This window comes from Onychostoma macrolepis, chromosome 21 (genome assembly GCF_012432095.1).
Source record: "Onychostoma macrolepis isolate SWU-2019 chromosome 21, ASM1243209v1, whole genome shotgun sequence".
Classification (NCBI taxonomy): domain Eukaryota; kingdom Metazoa; phylum Chordata; class Actinopteri; order Cypriniformes; family Cyprinidae; genus Onychostoma; species Onychostoma macrolepis.
Window position 1 is genome coordinate 18,745,948 of NC_081175.1, and position 18,323 is coordinate 18,764,270.

Consider the following 18,323-nt stretch of genomic DNA (forward strand, 5'->3'; position numbering starts at 1 on the left):
GCAAAACATTGAAGACGATTTTATTTTTGTCATTCACAGTTAACACAAGCAACTGCTTTAAGAACCTTTTCCAACCGACCCTGCCTTTCCTCCCCCAACAAACCCCAGAACTTTCATCTCCAGCAAAGGAGCTCGAATTCTTACGTTCCTTTCCTTCCACGCTGATTGTACCTTGTATCTTGTTAAGTCATAGTTCCTGTTGTTGGCATTAAAAGAGGATTGTTGTACATGCTCTAGATAGCAAGGCAGAAGGAACAGCAGAGACTTCAAGGGGACAACAGGATTTGGGAACAATTTGAGTATGACCAGCCCTTCCGCAATTCCTAAATGACGTCTGACTATCAACATGATCATTTTGTAGAAATTTGGAGATATTTTACACTGTCTACTTGGCATTGTACAGCTCTCATCGCTACAGTCCACATACTTTCAGCTCGACAAAATCAAGTCTTATATTTACCCCCTCAAACTGATATGTGGTATTCTAAGAATATATGTGCTTGAATAATAGAACAAAAACCATTACATTTAAGCTCTACAGAATACTGTCACTGTCTTATTGAGTATTTGGCACTGAGAAAGCAAACTTAATAATAATATCCATTGAAGTGCGCTGAAGTGAGAGGGTAAAAGACAAATCATCCATACTATTATCAGTTACCTACTGAGTTTTGAGCGAATATGATGACTGAGCTTGAGACTGAAGGTTAGTATCGTCAAAGCGAATTACTTAACTGATGTCTGACTTATTTATTAGACTTGTTTATTATTAGGACAAGGCTTCAAAATAGCCACTAGATCATCTAGATTTTACTTGCGTTGTTTTATAGAGATTACTGAAGGATAGGATTCAGAGGTTTGACTAGACGTGGGTAATGATCAAGAATCTATGGCCGTTGTTCGTTTGCGTTGCTTTATAACTTTTAAAAGCACTGGTAATACTTGAAAAGCTAAAAAGAACAAGAGAACAAAAAATAAATAATAAGAAAAAAAAAACGTCGAACCTTCCTCTCGTTGTGGCTGTATCATTTCTCGGATCCAGATTTAGTCTAGTCCAAGACTGTAACGGATGTTTTTACGTAATCAGTAACAACTTACAGTGCAATTTAACCCAGAATCAAGTCTGGGATACAGGCCATCATTTTCAACACACACACACACACACACACACGTTTGTTTTTGTGAAAAGTGGGGACATCCCATAGGCGTAATGGTTTTTATACTGTACGAACTGTATGTGCTATTGACCTACACCTAAACCTACCCCTTACAGGAAACTTTGTGCTATTTCAGATTTTCAATACACTCCATTCTGTGTGATTTATAAGCGTTTTGAAAAGTGGGGACATAGGGTACTGTCCTGAAAAGTCACCTTCTCCTTGTAATACCTGTCATACCCTTGTCATTATACAAATTTATATCCTCATTTGTCACAAAAACGTACGCGCACACACACACACACACACACACACACACACACACACACAAACATAGTAAAGATAAACATGATTTGAGCACATGAAAATGCACTTGACATGTCTGAATGGATAAAACCTGATGGTTCTAAAAGAAACACTGACTCCTGATTGACACAAGACAACCATCCAACCGACCATCCGCCTCCTGGCATCCGAGCACACACTTCAGCTCTGTGCGGGTGAGCTGTGAGGGTGTAAGCATTGTACCATTACTACAAATGAATCAACTTATATTGCTTCTAACGACCTAAATGCAAAGTTTCCGAGTGCTGCGACAGTTACTTGGTTAAAGGGAGCGGATAAATTAGCAAAAAACAACATAAAAGATGCAGCGGTGACATTTCTGGTGAACAATGCAGTGGGGTTACTAAAAGACATTTTGTGACCACTTCTATATATGTCGGTTTAGTCTATTCTTTCCACTTGTCCCATCTTAGTGAGGGTTTTACTGATTTATTAGCTCCAAATCCTGTTGTCGGCTTGTAAAAATGGGACAGATAACACTGAAAATTGAAAGAGTCTTGCCTTACGCTCTAATAATCTAAATTCGCACATCTCTCCATCCTCTACCTCTCTCTCTTTCACCATTTTTCCATAACTTTAGCTGTGCTCCTGATGACTTTCGTTATAGTCCATAATCCTTAACGGTTGCTGCCTGAGCCTCTCTGGGCATCTTGAGCCGAACGTGTCTCGGTTTTTGGCTCTCTGAGCATCAGGTTGGGTTTCTTTAGCAGATGTGATGAGCGTGAAGCTCTGCGCAGCGGTGGAGCTGGATGTACTCTTCGCTGTCGGCTCCACGCAGAGCTCAGTTTTCAGGCCCTGTGATAGGCCAGTGAGACGTGGAGGCGGGGCTTCGTCCTCATCGCACTGACTCTCGCTTTTGTTGCGGAATAGCTCTCTTGCACGCATACCCAGAAAGCTCTTGGTGCTGGGGTAGGAGCCTACAGTGAGTGGGGTGTCAGAAGGGACCAAAGGTCCTGGGGGTCCCAGCGGGGAATGAGGACGGTGAGGGGGTGGTTCCACTAGGACAGGTGGGGGAGTGTCTCGATTGCCGTTTACAGAGTTGGCCGGGGAAGAGCTGGCCTTGGGCTGCGCTGGCGATAAAGTGCTGCCATTGCCACGTGGAGACTGAGGTGACTTGCCGTCTTCTTTGGTGGCTGTTTTTACTGCACCATCCACCACTATGACACTGTGACACCAGAAACAACCAGAACAAAAAAAGAGTCACAATCGTAAGAAGTTTATGTAAAGAAAAAAAAAAAAAAAAAAGAAGAGCGAGAAGATTGCAACAGAATGCACTATAATTATGTAACCCACAAACGGACGCATTTATAACAGGAAAAACAGGAAACAAATTAGTGTAATTTTTTTTTTTTTTTTTTTAAATTAAGTAATTAAGGCAAAAGGCAAAAAGTTATTTGGAGAGAGAATTATTAGATGCAAGTCATATAGCTATTACATAAAATTAACATAACATGAAAAACAGCTAGTTTGAAAGCATGCAATATTTGAATGACAGCTTCATTTAAGCTAAATCATACACATATACAGCACCGGTCAAAACATTTAAAATTTTAATTCATTAATTTTGTTTCCAAACTGTTTCCACTAGGTGGCCATAAAGAAAAATAGAATGCAAATTTAAGAAGTAAAAGTCTGACATGGTACCCTATTCCAGGAAAGTGCCAACAGCACAAACTGCATATCATAAAATCATACAAACACAGAAGTAGTAGCATGCTGAACTGGATAAGGATATCTTTGTTTCAAATGTCTTTATATTTAAATGACACTAGTTATCAGTTCTACCTGGGCTCGGTGGAACCGCGGGGTTCAGTGGTGCCCTCAGCTGAAGCAGTGGCAGAGGAGTCTTCTGTTTCCAGCCTGCTGTAGAGCTGCAGAAGCTCAGTCTGCAGAGCCAGAGTTACCCGCCTCTGTGCCTGATATCTGCTATCGGAGGCCTGCAGTTCTCCTCTGAGTAGAAGGCAAATAAGAAAGATTGTGAGACATTGTGAAATGATGGAATTAAGCAAGAAAGTATATTATACAGAAAACTGAGGGGAAGCTTTGTCCTTCGGTGTGTCAATAAATGCAAATACAAGTTCCAAGTTAAATCATACTTAGCCTGAGCCTTGACATCTTCTAGAAACTTCTTTTGTTCTGCAATTAGGTGCTCTTTTTTAGCAAGTTGAGTCTCCAGCTCTGCCACTCTCTGCTGAGCAGCATCTAGCTTTTGGCTCTGTAGTAACAGATTCTGCTTTAGACGCTCCGTCTCCTTCCCCCAGGATGTCTGCAGCATCTGCACCTCCTACAAAAGAGAAATGGACAACGACAGAGAGGAATGAGTTATAAATTGTACTTATAGCAAAGATGAAAGAGACACTGGATTTCTTGCTCCTTTGTACCTTGCTAGTATCTGGTCCGGCCTGATGCAGCTCCTGAACACACAGTTTATGGGCTTCTCCTAGAAGCAGCAGCTGCTTATTTAGAAAACTCAACTGCTGCTGAATACTTTCACTCGATGACAACTGAAGAAAGGACAAATTAGGGGAAGATAATGATGATATATAGGTGCAAAATCTTAAAGGGACCACTCACTCCAAAATTACAAACGATCATTTGCTTCAGAAAATAGACTCAAATGGACTAAAAGGGAGAGACAGAGGGTGATTGTTTTTACCTTGGCAGTGAGCTGGTTCAGCAGGTGTCCTGTGTGGCACACCTTGTTGTTCGCCTTCTGAAGCTCCGCCTCCATCTCACCTATTCTCTTCTGGCATTCCTGTAGTTTACTCTGATTGGAGGATCACAGGTGAATAATTATCAAACTGATTCTAAACTGGAATGTTGTGGCCATCTCATTTACTATTATTCAATTATATACTCAACAGCTTCAAGGTTAGAGCTTATAAAAATGAATAAATTGATTAGCACCTGCAACTCCTGGTTTTTGGTGTAGTAGTCATCTCTGGCCTGTTGTAGTTGGCGTATCTGGCTGTGCAGCCGTGTAACTACAGTCTCTCGGTCGTCCCAGAGCTGCCGGTATCTCTGCTGCTCGACCTGCAGGCTCTCTCTCAAAGACAAGATATCCACACTTTGCAGGTTCAGCTGGTCCTTCTGCACAAACAAGCACATACGAACAATCAACTGCATTGGTTTCTACCGCCCTCTAGTGGTCAAGGTGAATATCAGGTAGCCTTGACTCAAACTGAATGCTGTCCCACAGATCATGACTCTGAGCTGAGGTTACCATGGCGTTATTCTGCTCCTCGAGCGCGGTGGCATTGATGATGCGGCGAAGCAGACGTCGGTTGCGTACGGCGTGCTGCTCTCGCTTGTAGCGCTCGTACAGGAGCTGGTTGTGTAGCAGAAGCAGCTGACTGCGCAGTGTGTGCAGCTCGTCCAGAGGAGCAGAACCTGTGCATGAGAAATTAAAGATTTCTACATAACTCATACATTATTCAAATAGTAAGAGCTTTGTCAGTCTTAAGCATTAAAGTAATGACATTTTCCATTTTTTATCATTCTGCCAGCAAAGTACATCTTTCTTCATTGACGGCCATTTAAAAGCAGCTGCTTTTAAGCAAAATATGAAAAAGGAGATGTTTTACCATGTTTTACAGTCAACCTGAGCTGAATAATGACACTTCTGTCTTTCTTTGAGCTCCTTCATAGCAGAATTTGAATTTTTCATATTTGATAGTTTAGACAATAGATTCTGTTATTTTTCCATTTATTAATTTGAAGCTGCTTTGAAACAATCTGTATTGTATAAAGCACTATATAATCAAAATCTATTCATAGGTATATTTATCATCTATGATTAATTTATTGCACAACTGAAAGTGTCAGATAATAGGGGTGTTACTAAAGTGTGTATTAATCAACTTGTCACATCATGACCACCAACATATGAGAAGATTTTAAACTTAGTTCACACAAAAATGAATATTCTGTCATCAACATTTTGTCAACCTCATGTATTTCTTTCTTCTGTGGAACATAAAAGAAGGTATTTTGAGAAATGTGTCAATGTAATTGAGTGCAGTGCAAAACTGTTGGATTCTTTAAAATATAAAATATTCTTTAAAATTTTCATACTTTGCAGAAGTAAGAAAGTCATGTGGGTGGGCACCCTATCCTTTTAATAATCCTTTAAATGTTTATCCCCTTGCTGAAAACAGCATTGTTTCTCTGTACTCTGAAAAAATGACTTCTCCACAAGTAGCGAATGTGTGCTCATGTTATGTTGTTTACCTCCAAAGTGTGTCCAGTCAGCTGACTTGCTTGGCAGGGGCAATCTGAGAGTGATTGCAGAAATGTTGGAAGAAAAGGAAGGGAGAAAACACAGGATCAACAAGGTCAGTGGCAATGTGACAATAATTTCGGACACACAGCTTTTCTGGCAGAGGAAGCCTTTCCACACAGAACTCTCTCTGACCAGAGCCAAAACACCTCAATTTGTGTGAGCCCAGTAACCCAACTCAATTACGTGTCTTCTAGTAAGGCCTCCGCAGGGCAGGAGGAGAGAGAAAGAGCTCTGATTGTGTTCTGTTAACACAGGCTCTGCTGTTGCGCTGTGGACTGATTTGCGTGGCAGTGGATGTGACACGGGACAATACAGACAGTTGTTTCAGTGTGATAGTGAGTTAGTGGGCAAATCTGCGACTAGTCTGACCCAGTTCTTCCTAAAAGAGCCTCAGAGCAACACATTAACCATGGTTTTACTACAAATTTAAAAAAACTATATTTAAACCTTCGTAACCACAGATTAACTATGGTATTTGTAGTAAAACTGTGGTTATAGAAATGGTTACTACACTTTTACTACAATGAAACCATGGTTCTAGTTCAGAAACTGAAAATGTAAATTTCAGTTGGTTGTTAGCATGTAGCTATGTGGTCATTCCAGATGATTGCTAAGGTGTTTTCAGGTGGTTGTTAGTCTGTTAGGTTGTTGAGTTGTTTCGGATGGTTGATAGTATCTCACTATATATGGTGGTTAAGATGATCCGGATGGTTGTTAGCATGTTGCTAATGTGCCCTTTGCGTGGAGTCAGAAATATCATAATTAAGAGTTCTGAGCACATGAATGACTGAGCAAATTGTATTTATGAGTGAGAAACGTAATTTTCTCTCTCCCCATATTACTCATCAAGTATGTCTTGATTGGCTGATTTTGTCATGTCACACTTTTGGTGGATACTTGGCAAACTGCGGTTAAAGTAATACTTCACCAAAAAATGAAAATTGTGTCATTTACACTTCTTCATGTCAGTCCAAACCCATAAGACTTTGGTTAATCTTCGTAACTCAAATTAAGATATTTTTACTTAATGAAACTTAGTTAAGATGTTTCTGTACCTCCATTGAAAGGCCAAGTAAACAAAACTTTGAAGATTCAAAAGGGTTATGATGAATGCGTTGCAAAACGAAACCACATGAATCCAAGCAGTTTAATTCAAGTCTTGCGAAAAGATACAATCGCTTTATATGTTGAACAGATTAAATTTAGGCCTTTATTTACATCTTTATTTTTGGGTGAACTATCCCTTTAAGTGCCTTACTCAAGGACACAAAAGAGACAGCTCAACTCATTTTAATGCCTTGCTGGGTTCGAACCTACAACCTTGTGATTATAAGCTCAGATCTTTAACCACCAAGCCACATGACCAAAAGCAATAACAAGAATTAACAATGAAAGTGAAAAAGGCTTACCTCTTTAACACTTTGTCATGGGCGTCACCGCCCTGCTGGACGAGGCGATCCAGCACCTCCAAGGGGGAGGCAGACACAGTCCCCTCAACTCCCCCCTCCTCCCCTTGCTTGCCCACGTCTCCTCTCTGAATCCTCTCCAAGGCTACTCGCTGCACAATCTCTGAGGTCTTCCTCCCCACGAAGAGAGAGGCTGCCCGAGGCAGGGCCAGGTCAAACAGAGCCTCATACGGCAGGGGTGGTGGCTTGCTTGGGCTCGGGGAGCAAAAGCTGTATTTAAGGGCCTCGTCCTCTGGTGCAGAGGGGCTCCGATGGAGGTGGCTGTGTGTTGGGTGCTCGATGGGCATGAACACTGGCTGGAAGGACCAGGGATGCTCCTGGGATGGGCCTCTGCTGACTCTGCCTCTGTCCCCGGGCGTGATCTCGGTCTTGTCGGGTGTGGAGATCATGTTGTGAGGGTCTCTAATCGAGCTACCTAGGATGGAAGAGGGCAGGGGTTTCTCTTGCGCTCCGGTCAGGGTCTCTGTGGTGCTGAAGAATGGAGAGTCAAAGCCACGAAGGCCAGCTAAATCCCGCTTTTCCTCTGTTAACTTCAGAAGCTCCTCTGTGATGGCAGCTGAGAGGATGGAAGATGGAAAATTATATAAGGATAATTCCAGAGCTTAAAGGTTTAGTTAGTCTGTCAGGAAAAGACACAACTGGTATGAAGTGACTCAAAATACAGCAAAGGCCACACACAACCACTGAGGGCTAATTCATACCGTCCTCCCGCTCTTTCTCGATCCTCAGTTGTTCTTGCTCCTTCATGTACACAGAGAGCTCGGTCAGGGTCATGGGCATGTTCTCACCTCTACCATCTGGGTCAGATAAAAGACTTCTTAATAATTCTTAATGACACATCTAAAAGCCCATTCGCACAAAAAATTATAACTATATTATGGAAGCTCGTTTCCACCACAGAATAAACATAAAAAAGGTCATTCTTTACAATAATATTCTTTAACTTTTCATCTCACAATTTGGACTTTTTTCTTTCAATTCTGAGAAAATTGTTTCAGAATTGCAAGAGATAAATGCAGTATTGTGAAAACAAGTCAGAACTGTGAGATGTAAACTCAGAACTGCAAGATATACACTCACAATTCTGATAAGAAAGGTCCGAACTGTGCGACATAAACGTGCAATTGCACAAAAAAATGTGAGAAAAGTCGCAATTACAGAAATAAACAGACTTGCGAGATGTAACCTCAGAAACTCAATTTAACTCAAATTTCTAGCTCACAATTGTTAATCTCACATTTCTGATTTTTTTTTCTAAGAATTGCAAAAAAAGAAAAAGAAAAGTCTGAATTGTGAGATAAAAAGCTGCAATTACCTTTTTTATTCTATTGTAGAAGCAAGAGAGTGAGCCATACTATATATACCAATAGACAATAACGTATAACAATACCGCACTTATAATAACTGTTTATTATAAGCGTGCACTGCAGTTATGTTGTCTGCTGCTTTAAATGCTCAAACTTTTTAAAGTCGGTTGGATTCTGATTGGCTGTCAATGTTTGTATCTCTAACTTCCTATTCTGCTTGGTGCTTTAAAATGTTGACCAAAGATTATAGAATTATTTATATTTATAATAATTATTTTAAGAGTATTAAACCTTTACTTTAATGTCAGGCTGTTGTATTAGTTGTCAAAACACTATTCTTGTGTTTTGAGTGATTCTGACATGTAACATACCTCTGTGATTGATCGTTTCAGGTCCAGTTTTCTCGAGCTCTCTGTCTGGCTCCTGTCTGACTGGCTCCTGTCTGACCAAGACGGGTTTGGTGTAGTCTAAAGGTCTACCATCCTAAAGTTAAAATAGCTTGTAGTGAAACTATACACAAGCAAAAAGGTCTCAAACTTGGTCTCAAAGTTGTTTCAACAAAGAAAGGTTAAGGAAGGCTTAAAGGGATATTTCACTCAAAAATGAAAATTATAGAATGTTTTAACTATTTTTGTCCATACAATAAAATGTCAAAATCATGCTGATTTTTATTTTACAAATGTAAATATTTTAATAAGAAAAACAGAGGTTTTTGACAAGTAAATTATGACAAAATTTTCATGTTTGGGTGAACTACCCCCTTAAGTGGATACTACTGATCCACACAAAAGGTCATCTTCCACAGAAGTACCTTGCATGGCGGACTGGCGGTACTGCGAGGCAGAGACACAGGGGTAAACTCATCGGAGAGGCTAGGAGGAGGTGAGGTGGCCGCAGGGGTGCTAGAGGACGGGGTGCCTTTACCACCTGCCACAGGGAAGATGGCAAAACCAAATTCATACTAGTGCCTGAGGAAACGGAGACCCGGATATGCCTATCTGCGCCTACATGCAACATTGTCAATATTGTCTGTGAACAAGCATAGACATTATAGTCACCAGGTGTGCTGTAGAGGCGGGTTGGTAGGTGAGAGGCACTCTGGGACAGTTCCGGGTTCGGTGACATCCCACGGGAGGAAGGGGGTGTGGCCATGCCACACTGGGAGGAGGGGCTCCAGAGGGAATCCTTGAAGCCATATGTGGCATTAAATTCACAGCTGGAGTTCTATAAATAAACACAAGCACACACACAAAATTAGTCCCATGACTGCTGCACACTCCAGTGATTATCAGATGGGATTTAATAGATTTATGCTTTATCCATCCAAAACAAATAGTTCACAAAATGTAAACTTTTACCAGCAATTTCAAAGTGTAGTACATTTTGCAGCAGCATGTGGCATAGTGAAAAGTGTAATAAAGCACATTATATTTGCACCGTACTGGTTATGGAACAATATTGTATATTTTATAATCAACGAATATTTAAAGGGTTCATTCACCCAAAAATGAAAATTCTGTCATTCATTTCTTGAATAAAGTAATTATTTTTGTTTTCTTTGCGCACAAAATGTATTCTCGTAGCTTCATAAAATTATGGCTGAACCACTGAGGTCACATGGACTATTTTACCGATGTCCTTACTTTGTTTCTGGGTCTGGGAACATTTCAGTTGCATTGTTCTATGCAGGGTCAGAAAGCTTTCGGATTTCATCAAAAATATCTTAATTTGTGTTCTGAAGATGAACAAAGTCTTACGGGTTTGGAACGGCATGAGACTGAGTAATTAATGACAGAATTTTCATTTTTGGGTGAACTAACCCTGTTTATAATTATTTTAATATTGAGATCATCATCTAGATTTAACTTCATGTTTAACTCTATAAGAGCACTAGATCTTGAAAAACACTTTCCCTTTTAGAGAGATGTTGTGTGCTAAGCTCTATTTGAGAAACACTAGCAATCAGATCGCTATCTTTTAAAATAACCGTTATCTGCATCAGCCTCTAATTTTCAAATCAATGCACTCCTAATAGAAAGTATTTACCAAATCACAACAAAAATGTGAGAACGTAATCTTGAATTGTGAGAAAAACATTAACATAGAACCAAATGTGCTCATTAGAACACAAACGCAATGCTGTTTGTTTTCAGTCTGCAGAGGGTTCAGCTGAATAAAGGTCCTGACCGTGGGAGGTGACAGGCCTGGAGAAAGCTCTCTGCCGTCATTCACATTGCCAAGACAACCGTTTCTGCGTCAGCTAAGAGATGGCATGTTTTTCTCTTTTTAAAGCCCTGCACACCCACCGGAATGACTCAACACCTCTCCCCTCCTTTCCTCTCAGCTCCTCAGCCTGCCTGGAGAACAAGGAGATGATTCATGGTGGGAGGAGGAGGGGGAGCTCTGGTGTGCAGTGGGAAGGGAGGGGCTCAGGGATGGGTGATTTATGGACAACAGCTGACAAGCTGACAAACAACAAGAGGGAGGAGGGAAGCAGACGCTGATTCCTGTACTGGTGCTGTTGCACAAACTAGTGTGCCAACCCGGATCTGTTTATATGCAGAACACTGATTCAAACAGGTAGTTCCAAACACAAGCTCCAATATTGGAACTAGGCTGCTAAAGCAAACTAAAAACTGGATTGTAGATTTCCGAGTTTGGTGGACTCTCACCTGCCGACGGGTTCCAGTGGGGCTGCGATAGGGGGGCTGAGTCCCTGAGAAAGAGGACAGGGCCAAGGGAGGGACGACAGGCTGACGAGGGGTGGAGAAATGAGTCGAGGAAGAACTTCCTGGAAAGGGACGAAAAAAATTATGTCCACAAAAATACATCCTGCCACTGCTATAAAAACAGAGTTTGCCTGTAAATAGACTGTGACTGAATTACAAAGTTAGTTTTTATCTTGCCTGGCTTCATTTCCTGTTACATTTTATGCATTTGGCAGATGTTTTTATTCAGTTGTGTATTTAAGATATACATTTTATCACTTCACACATTCCCTAGGAACTAAACTCATGACTTTGCAGTTGCTAGCAGAAAAACAGTTTTTCTAAATAAATTAATTTATATAGCCCTTCACCATCTCTTGGATAGAAAAAACACTGAGAAGTGCTATTTTGCTGTATGCGAGGTTAAAAAAAGTACAGGATGAGAGTGTTACCGTAGCTACTGTGGAAGTCGCCGTAAGGGCTGGCAGTGCAATCAGCTGGACGTTGTTGTAAATGAGCACAGAAATGCTCAGGCATGCTGGCATAGCCCTCTTCGCAGGACGCCTCCTTCGGGTCCAGAGAGACTTTGGCACACTCAATAACGATATCGTGGATTTCAAATTTCTTCCACCTGTAGAGAGAAAAGAGACCAAATGATAGACTATAACGCTCATGGTTTATGCATTTAAATAAGTGCCATACGGCAGTATTGCCTCACCGGCTGGGGTCTAGTTCATGGTCCTTGGTTCCGGTCACTAATTCGGGATGTATTCTGACATGTTCAAGCATGGGCTGAAACATAAATACAACAAAAACACCATCGGTTAATCACACCATCACTAATTAACCGTTAGTCATGGATGCCCCCATAATAAAATTCTGACATAAACTACCACTGAAAAGTTTGGGGTTGGCAAAAATGCATTAAATTGATCAAAAGTTACAGTAAAGACATTTACAGTATGATTTCTATTTTAAACAAATGCTATATTTTAAACTTTCTATTCATCAAAGAATCCAGTTTTCACTAACAAAGCAGCACAACTGTTTTCAACATTAATTAATAAGAAGAAATGACTGTTTATACTGTATTTTAGATCAAATTAATGCAGCCTTGGTGAGCATAAGCATTAAAAATGCTACCACCCCAAATTTCATAATGGTACTGTATACCGATAATAATGTTACGGCTAATAACAGATAATAGCAGATTTTTAAATTCTATACTATTTTTCTTATATAAATTAAAAATAAAACAGTACAAACAAAAATCATTGTTTTCATCATCATTTTAAATGCTACAAGTTGCATCAAAGTATTATAATATACAGTGCCCTCCAAAAGTATTGGAACAGTGAAGACAAAATTGCTCTGTTGGCTGTGGAGTCAAGACATTTACAAATATGATTAAAAGATGAATATGAGACAAAACTACAGAATGTCACATTATTATTTATTATTGGGTGATTCAACACATATATGTTGTACCAGTTCAGCCCCTTTAGAGTTTCATCCCTCTATCTGATGTGAGCATAAGTATTGGAACAGTTGCCTCACAGGTCTTTCTAAGTGATCAGCTGTGTCCTGTTGCATTAATTCTTCAGATATTAAAAGCAGGGAATGTGTCGTATCAGTTATATCCATTATTTCTGCATTCTGAATCTTGCATTCGATGATGACACACACAAACCAGGATGAAGGCGAGGCAGCTGACATTTGAGAGAAAAGCAAGCAATTTGGATGCTAAAAGAAAAGAGGAAGTCAATTAGAGCTATAGCAAAAATAAAGAGCATGGAGAAATCAAGAGTTTGGAAACCACCAGCAACCAACAACGACCCGATCGGCTGAGAAAACAACAGCAGTTAATGACAGACAAATCATAAAATATGTGAAAATTAACCCTAAAAGACGTGTCTGTAAAATCACCAACTTCCAGAAAGCTGGGGTGATGTTCTGACAATCTACTGTCCTCAGGAGACTTTGACACAGAATTACAGATGCTACACAGCAAGATACAAACCTCTGACCAGCTCCAAAAATAGAAAGGCAAGATTAGAGTTTGCAAAAAAGCACAAAAATGAGCCAGAAGAGTTTTGGAACTGTGTTTGTGGACCGATGAGACAAAGATGAACCTTTATCGAAGTGATGGGAAAGCAAAAATGTGGAGGAAAAAAAGGGAACTGCAATGATCCCAAGCATACAGCCTCATCTGTAAAGCATGGTGGAGGTGGTGTCATGGCATGTGCATGCATGGCTGCCTCTGGAACAGGCCCTCTCAACTTTACTGATGACTTAATGTATGATGACAGTAGCAGAATGAATTTGGAAGAGTACAAAACCATCTTGCCTACCAATATTCAAGAAAATGCCACCGTTCATTGGGAAGTGCTTCATATTGCATCAGGACAATGACCCAAAACACCCTGCCAGTTCAGTCAAGGAATTTATAAGGGCAAAGAAATGGAAAGTCTTAGATTGCCCAAGTCAATCTCCAGATTTAAATCTATCGATTGAACATGAATTTCAGCAGCTGAAGAGGAGAGTAAAGGCAGAAACTCCCAAAACAAGCAACAATTGGAACTGGCTGCATTAAAGGCTGAGGAAAGTATTTCAAAGGATCAAGACCAAGAGTCTGGTGATGTCTATGGGTCACAAACTCACTGCTGTGATTGTGCGCAAGGGATCTGCAACTAAATAATAGCTTTTAATCTTTTATATCTGCCTTATGTTCAACTGTCCCAATACTTATGCGCACATCAATGAGTGGGATGAACTCTAAAAGTGCTGTTCTTTTTATTTGGTAAAACATGTATGTGTTGAAACGGCTAATAATAAAATGTGACATTCTGTAGTTTTGTCTCATATTCATCTTTTCATCATATTTGCAAATGCCTTGACTCCACAGCCAACAGAACAATTTTGTCTTCACTGTTCCAATACTTTTGGAGGGCAATGTAAGTAAGAAAAACATTAATTTCGAGATTTGCTAAATATTATTTTTAACAGTGTCATTTTAGCGTTTTAAAGATTAATTGAGAGTGTTACATGAGTTAAAAGGTAATTGAGAAGTAATAATAGAGGAAATGAGCATGTTTAAATATGCTTTATGTATGTATGTATCTATCTATCAACTAATATAATCAATATATTGCTCATGTATCCCTACTACTGATCATTTTCTACTTTTATTCTATGGAAAATCATTATGGATTTAATGGAATTTCATCAAATCTCATGTATTTGTATGACTGACAGCTCACCTTGACCACCTCCTCAAAAGTGTCCATGTTCTCCTTCATGCTGTAATGGGAGCGCAAGTAAGACACAAAATTGCAGGGATACATCCCATACAGCCGGTGGAAGAGGGAGTAGACGCTTGCATGCAGGTGGATGAGATAAACCTCCGGGACGTGTCCTGTCAACAGAGATTGATCATACAGCTAGTTAACCATCCAAAAATATTATGAGGCATCTTATTACAAATGAAATCATTTGTAATAGGATGTCTCATAATATTTTTGGATTTCTGTGGGAGACTAAACCAATCCAGGCTTTCAATACATGCCTCAGGGATAAAAATATTGCATAACTGAGTCATACAGTACTTGCATGCTTAGTAACTCTTACCTAGGTTTCTCAGGTTCCAAGAAGCCAGACGGCCGAAGATATCAAAAAATTCATAGAGATGCTGCTTGCCAGCTTGGGGAATCATGGGTAATAGCGTGATGAGCACCAGGACTCCAGTTATCAGAACCACAACATCTGTGTCTGTCTGTAAAACATAAATTATCATATGCATGCTGTAGGTTACAAGTTACAATACCAAGAGGCATATCTGAGAGATCTTTCACATTATCAGCTTACCTTGAGGCATTTGAGGAGAGATAGCAGCAGCGGATAGCGAGCGATCTTGTGGATCCAAGACGGCTGCTTACGGACAACGTGCCCCAGTAGAGTGAGAGTGGGCAGGCGACAGGGGGCTTTAGCCATGCATTCATTCATTTTATCAAAAAGGTGCTGAGAAACAGACAACACAGACAAGTCATATTGTAGACGAGACTCATAACGATTGATAATGCATTCTCTGCCCTAGACATTTATTATTGTAATTAAATATTAATGAAATGAAAGAGAAATACTCCTTGAAGATGTTTTGATATGCTTCAGTTCAATGCTGAGTTTAAATGAAGCTTATTAAATTTGTTCATGTTTCACAGGTTTTTTTTTACCCTAAGAATGTAGGCTGGTTGCATATTATACACAAGCCCCAATGGTTACACTTTTTAAAGGTGAAGTATTTAATAGTTGCATTATTGTTGGGAACTAATCTGGACCGCAAGATATTGGGAAAAAAAATTGATACAGAGATATATATATACTGTGATATAAAAAAACAAAAAAAAAACAGGAATTTTCACCAGATGATTTGAACAGCTCTATTTGGAAACCATTAATAATTCTAGAATGATTGGGGTTGATTTTGTAGGGTAATGCATTTGCAGAAAAATAGAATTTAAAAGGCTGATTTATTTATTTTACTGTGAAGACTTTTTTGAGCACAAACCATGCTTTTAGGGCTGAACGATTTGGGAAACACTTGAAAAATGTGGACATTTGGGTTTATATCTTCTTTTCAGCAAAGATATAAAATAATAACTTTTAACTTGCTCAAGCTACTACTTGTCATTTTTAAACAAAGTCAAAAAAGTGAGTAATTATTTGCTTGAAATAACTGTATATTTTACATTTTTTCTCTCAATACAAGTAGTTGAATTTATGTAAAAATAGTTAGGCCTAATTTTATGCAAAAATATACAGTAAGAAATGTATTTTTATAGCTTGTTTTTGGTTTCAAACAACCAGTCAAAAACTTTTTTTTTTTTTTTTAATCTCTCCACTTCAGTTATCATAGGCCACATTCCAGCTCTTTTAAGCCTGGAATACACTACACGACTTTTAAAATCTGAACAGATTTTTAAAACACTAGGCATCATACACTTACCGACTTTGTAAATCGTGACAAAGGAAAACTGGGCATCATACACTACGCAACTGAAGATCATACACTACCAGACTTTAAAGTTGTTCCGATCAGAACGAACTCATGCAGAAACGTGCGCCTTGTTGCTAGGAGACGCATGACAAATGAAAACACAGGTGTTCTAAAATCGGCTGAAAATATCAAACATGTTTGACATCCTCCGACTGGATGGAGTCAAAGTCTGAAGCTAAAAAAAATCGAAGTCTGTGACCATCATACACCACGCGATTTTCTGTGGAATCTGTCAGCTGTAATCTGCAGACTGGCTCCGACTTTCCTCAACTAGCGTCAACTTGTTCAGACTGTAAAATCGGGGGAAAATCAGGGCAAAAATCGCGTAGTGTATTCCAGGCTTTAGACTCACTCAGTATTACTATAAAATAATGATGATAATAATCATTTTTATTGTGAAATATTAAACAAAATAACAATTAAGTTGTAATAAAACTACTCTACTGTTAAATAAAATTAATATTTTACTTTATTGTACAACCATAAATGACATTACTAATATTTATTTTCAAAGGTTATTCTATCACGCTTTTAATTTGGCAGTAAACCTCAGGGAAAATGGATCGAGTGTGAAACTCTGAAAAGATCCAGAAAAAGACTGCAAACATTCTCTTCTGTGTAGTAAGTTTAGACGCTGTTAGAAACAAAACAGTGGGCCGTCAGTCACCTTATCGTGTGGCTCCCTCACTGAGGACAGGATGTGCACTGCCTGGGCGGAGTTGGTCTCCAGGAAATAATCCACCAAGCCGTTCAGGAGAACGGACCCTCGATCTGCAAAACATGAATCGATTTGGACTGTCAGTCTTGCAATAACACACTGCAGGGAATTATAATATGGATCCTGTAGCAAACATCGAGAAGTTTAAAAACTGGGTAAAAGCTCCCGAGGCTGCCTCTGCTAACAGACTGGACCTGTGTTGAGGTGTTCATTGATAAGGCTCTTGATCTCATCCAGCTGGCGGAGGTCAGAAGTCTCCAGCAGAGGAAGCAGGTCCCCCACGTTGAGCTGTTCCCTGGACATGGTGGTATGGATGGTTCGGAGGCGGGTGTCTCTGAAACAGTCTAGGGAGAGGGGAAGGACTCTCAGACGTCACTCTCACGCCGTCCCGTGTCCTGTCCAGCCTGGAGGGTTCCCTGGACCACCCGTCGATACAGTCTCCAGGCACCACTGCAAGACACATTTGAGGACTTACTTGTCTAGAAACACCTGTCTCAATGAAATATTCATGAGAACATCTTGCAGTTTCTGTCTTTAAGTAAACTTTCCCATTGAGAAAGATGTGCAGGAAAATTCCCACAGAATTATGTACCATTCTAAACATCATTAACATCAGCTGTGGCAATGTGGGTTGGCCGTTTCAGACAAGTAAACAACAAATCCAACAGATTCTGAAGCATACAAGATTCACATGTTGCAACCTGTTCTTGCACACACATGGCAAAAGTCAGCAGTTGTCACACCAGCCTGACAACATTAGGTCAATGCATAGCTATAGTCAAAGAAAATTCATCAGGAGACCAGAGAAATGTGACATATACAAGAACATACTACACACCACAAGAGCAGTGTAAAATGTTAAGCACACACAACACACTTTTTTTTTTAAAGTTAAGCAGTGAATTTTTACTATGAATGGAGTGATAACAGTGTTAAAGGCTAATATGGTCACTTTTATACTGTTTTAATGTTTTATATTTCAATTCAGTTTTAAATGTGATTTTTTTCCTGTCACAGCAAAGCTGAATTTTCAGCATCATTACTCCAGTCCTCAGTGTCACATGATCCTTCAGAAAGAATTCTAATAGGCCGATTTGGTGCAATTTTGAAAACAGTTGTTGATGCTTTATATTTTTGATAGATTTGTTTTCAGGATTCTTTTAATGTTCAAAAGAAGAGCATTTATTTGAAATAGAAATCTTAAGTCCCATTACAAATGTCTTTAATGTCACTTTAATCAATTAAAGCATCCTTGCTGAAAAGCAAATCAGCCGTTTACAAGAATTA

At 39.6% G+C, this 18,323-nt stretch overlaps 1 protein-coding gene across 2 annotated transcripts in view; it reads right to left on the reverse strand.

Moving 5' to 3' along the window:
- Positions 1 to 18,323, reverse strand: part of tsc1b (TSC complex subunit 1b) — a 26,005-nt gene continuing 7,682 nt past the window's right edge. For both annotated transcript variants that reach the window (XM_058759298.1, XM_058759297.1), the window contains exons 2-22: positions 17,231 to 17,486; positions 16,986 to 17,089; positions 15,130 to 15,282; positions 14,893 to 15,037; positions 14,526 to 14,680; positions 11,984 to 12,057; positions 11,718 to 11,896; positions 11,230 to 11,348; positions 9,616 to 9,781; positions 9,369 to 9,484; positions 8,929 to 9,040; positions 7,952 to 8,047; positions 7,194 to 7,806; positions 5,733 to 5,776; positions 4,726 to 4,892; positions 4,410 to 4,592; positions 4,159 to 4,269; positions 3,884 to 4,006; positions 3,599 to 3,786; positions 3,288 to 3,452; positions 1 to 2,667 (exon numbers count right to left, since the gene is read on the reverse strand). In XM_058759298.1, coding sequence (XP_058615281.1) covers positions 2,079 to 2,667; positions 3,288 to 3,452; positions 3,599 to 3,786; positions 3,884 to 4,006; positions 4,159 to 4,269; positions 4,410 to 4,592; positions 4,726 to 4,892; positions 5,733 to 5,776; positions 7,194 to 7,806; positions 7,952 to 8,047; positions 8,929 to 9,040; positions 9,369 to 9,484; positions 9,616 to 9,781; positions 11,230 to 11,348; positions 11,718 to 11,896; positions 11,984 to 12,057; positions 14,526 to 14,680; positions 14,893 to 15,037; positions 15,130 to 15,282; positions 16,986 to 17,089; positions 17,231 to 17,339 — 3,711 coding nt within the window. In that variant the 5' untranslated portion in view covers positions 17,340 to 17,486 and the 3' untranslated portion in view covers positions 1 to 2,078. The remainder of the gene's footprint in view (positions 2,668 to 3,287; positions 3,453 to 3,598; positions 3,787 to 3,883; positions 4,007 to 4,158; positions 4,270 to 4,409; positions 4,593 to 4,725; positions 4,893 to 5,732; positions 5,777 to 7,193; positions 7,807 to 7,951; positions 8,048 to 8,928; positions 9,041 to 9,368; positions 9,485 to 9,615; positions 9,782 to 11,229; positions 11,349 to 11,717; positions 11,897 to 11,983; positions 12,058 to 14,525; positions 14,681 to 14,892; positions 15,038 to 15,129; positions 15,283 to 16,985; positions 17,090 to 17,230; positions 17,487 to 18,323) is intronic.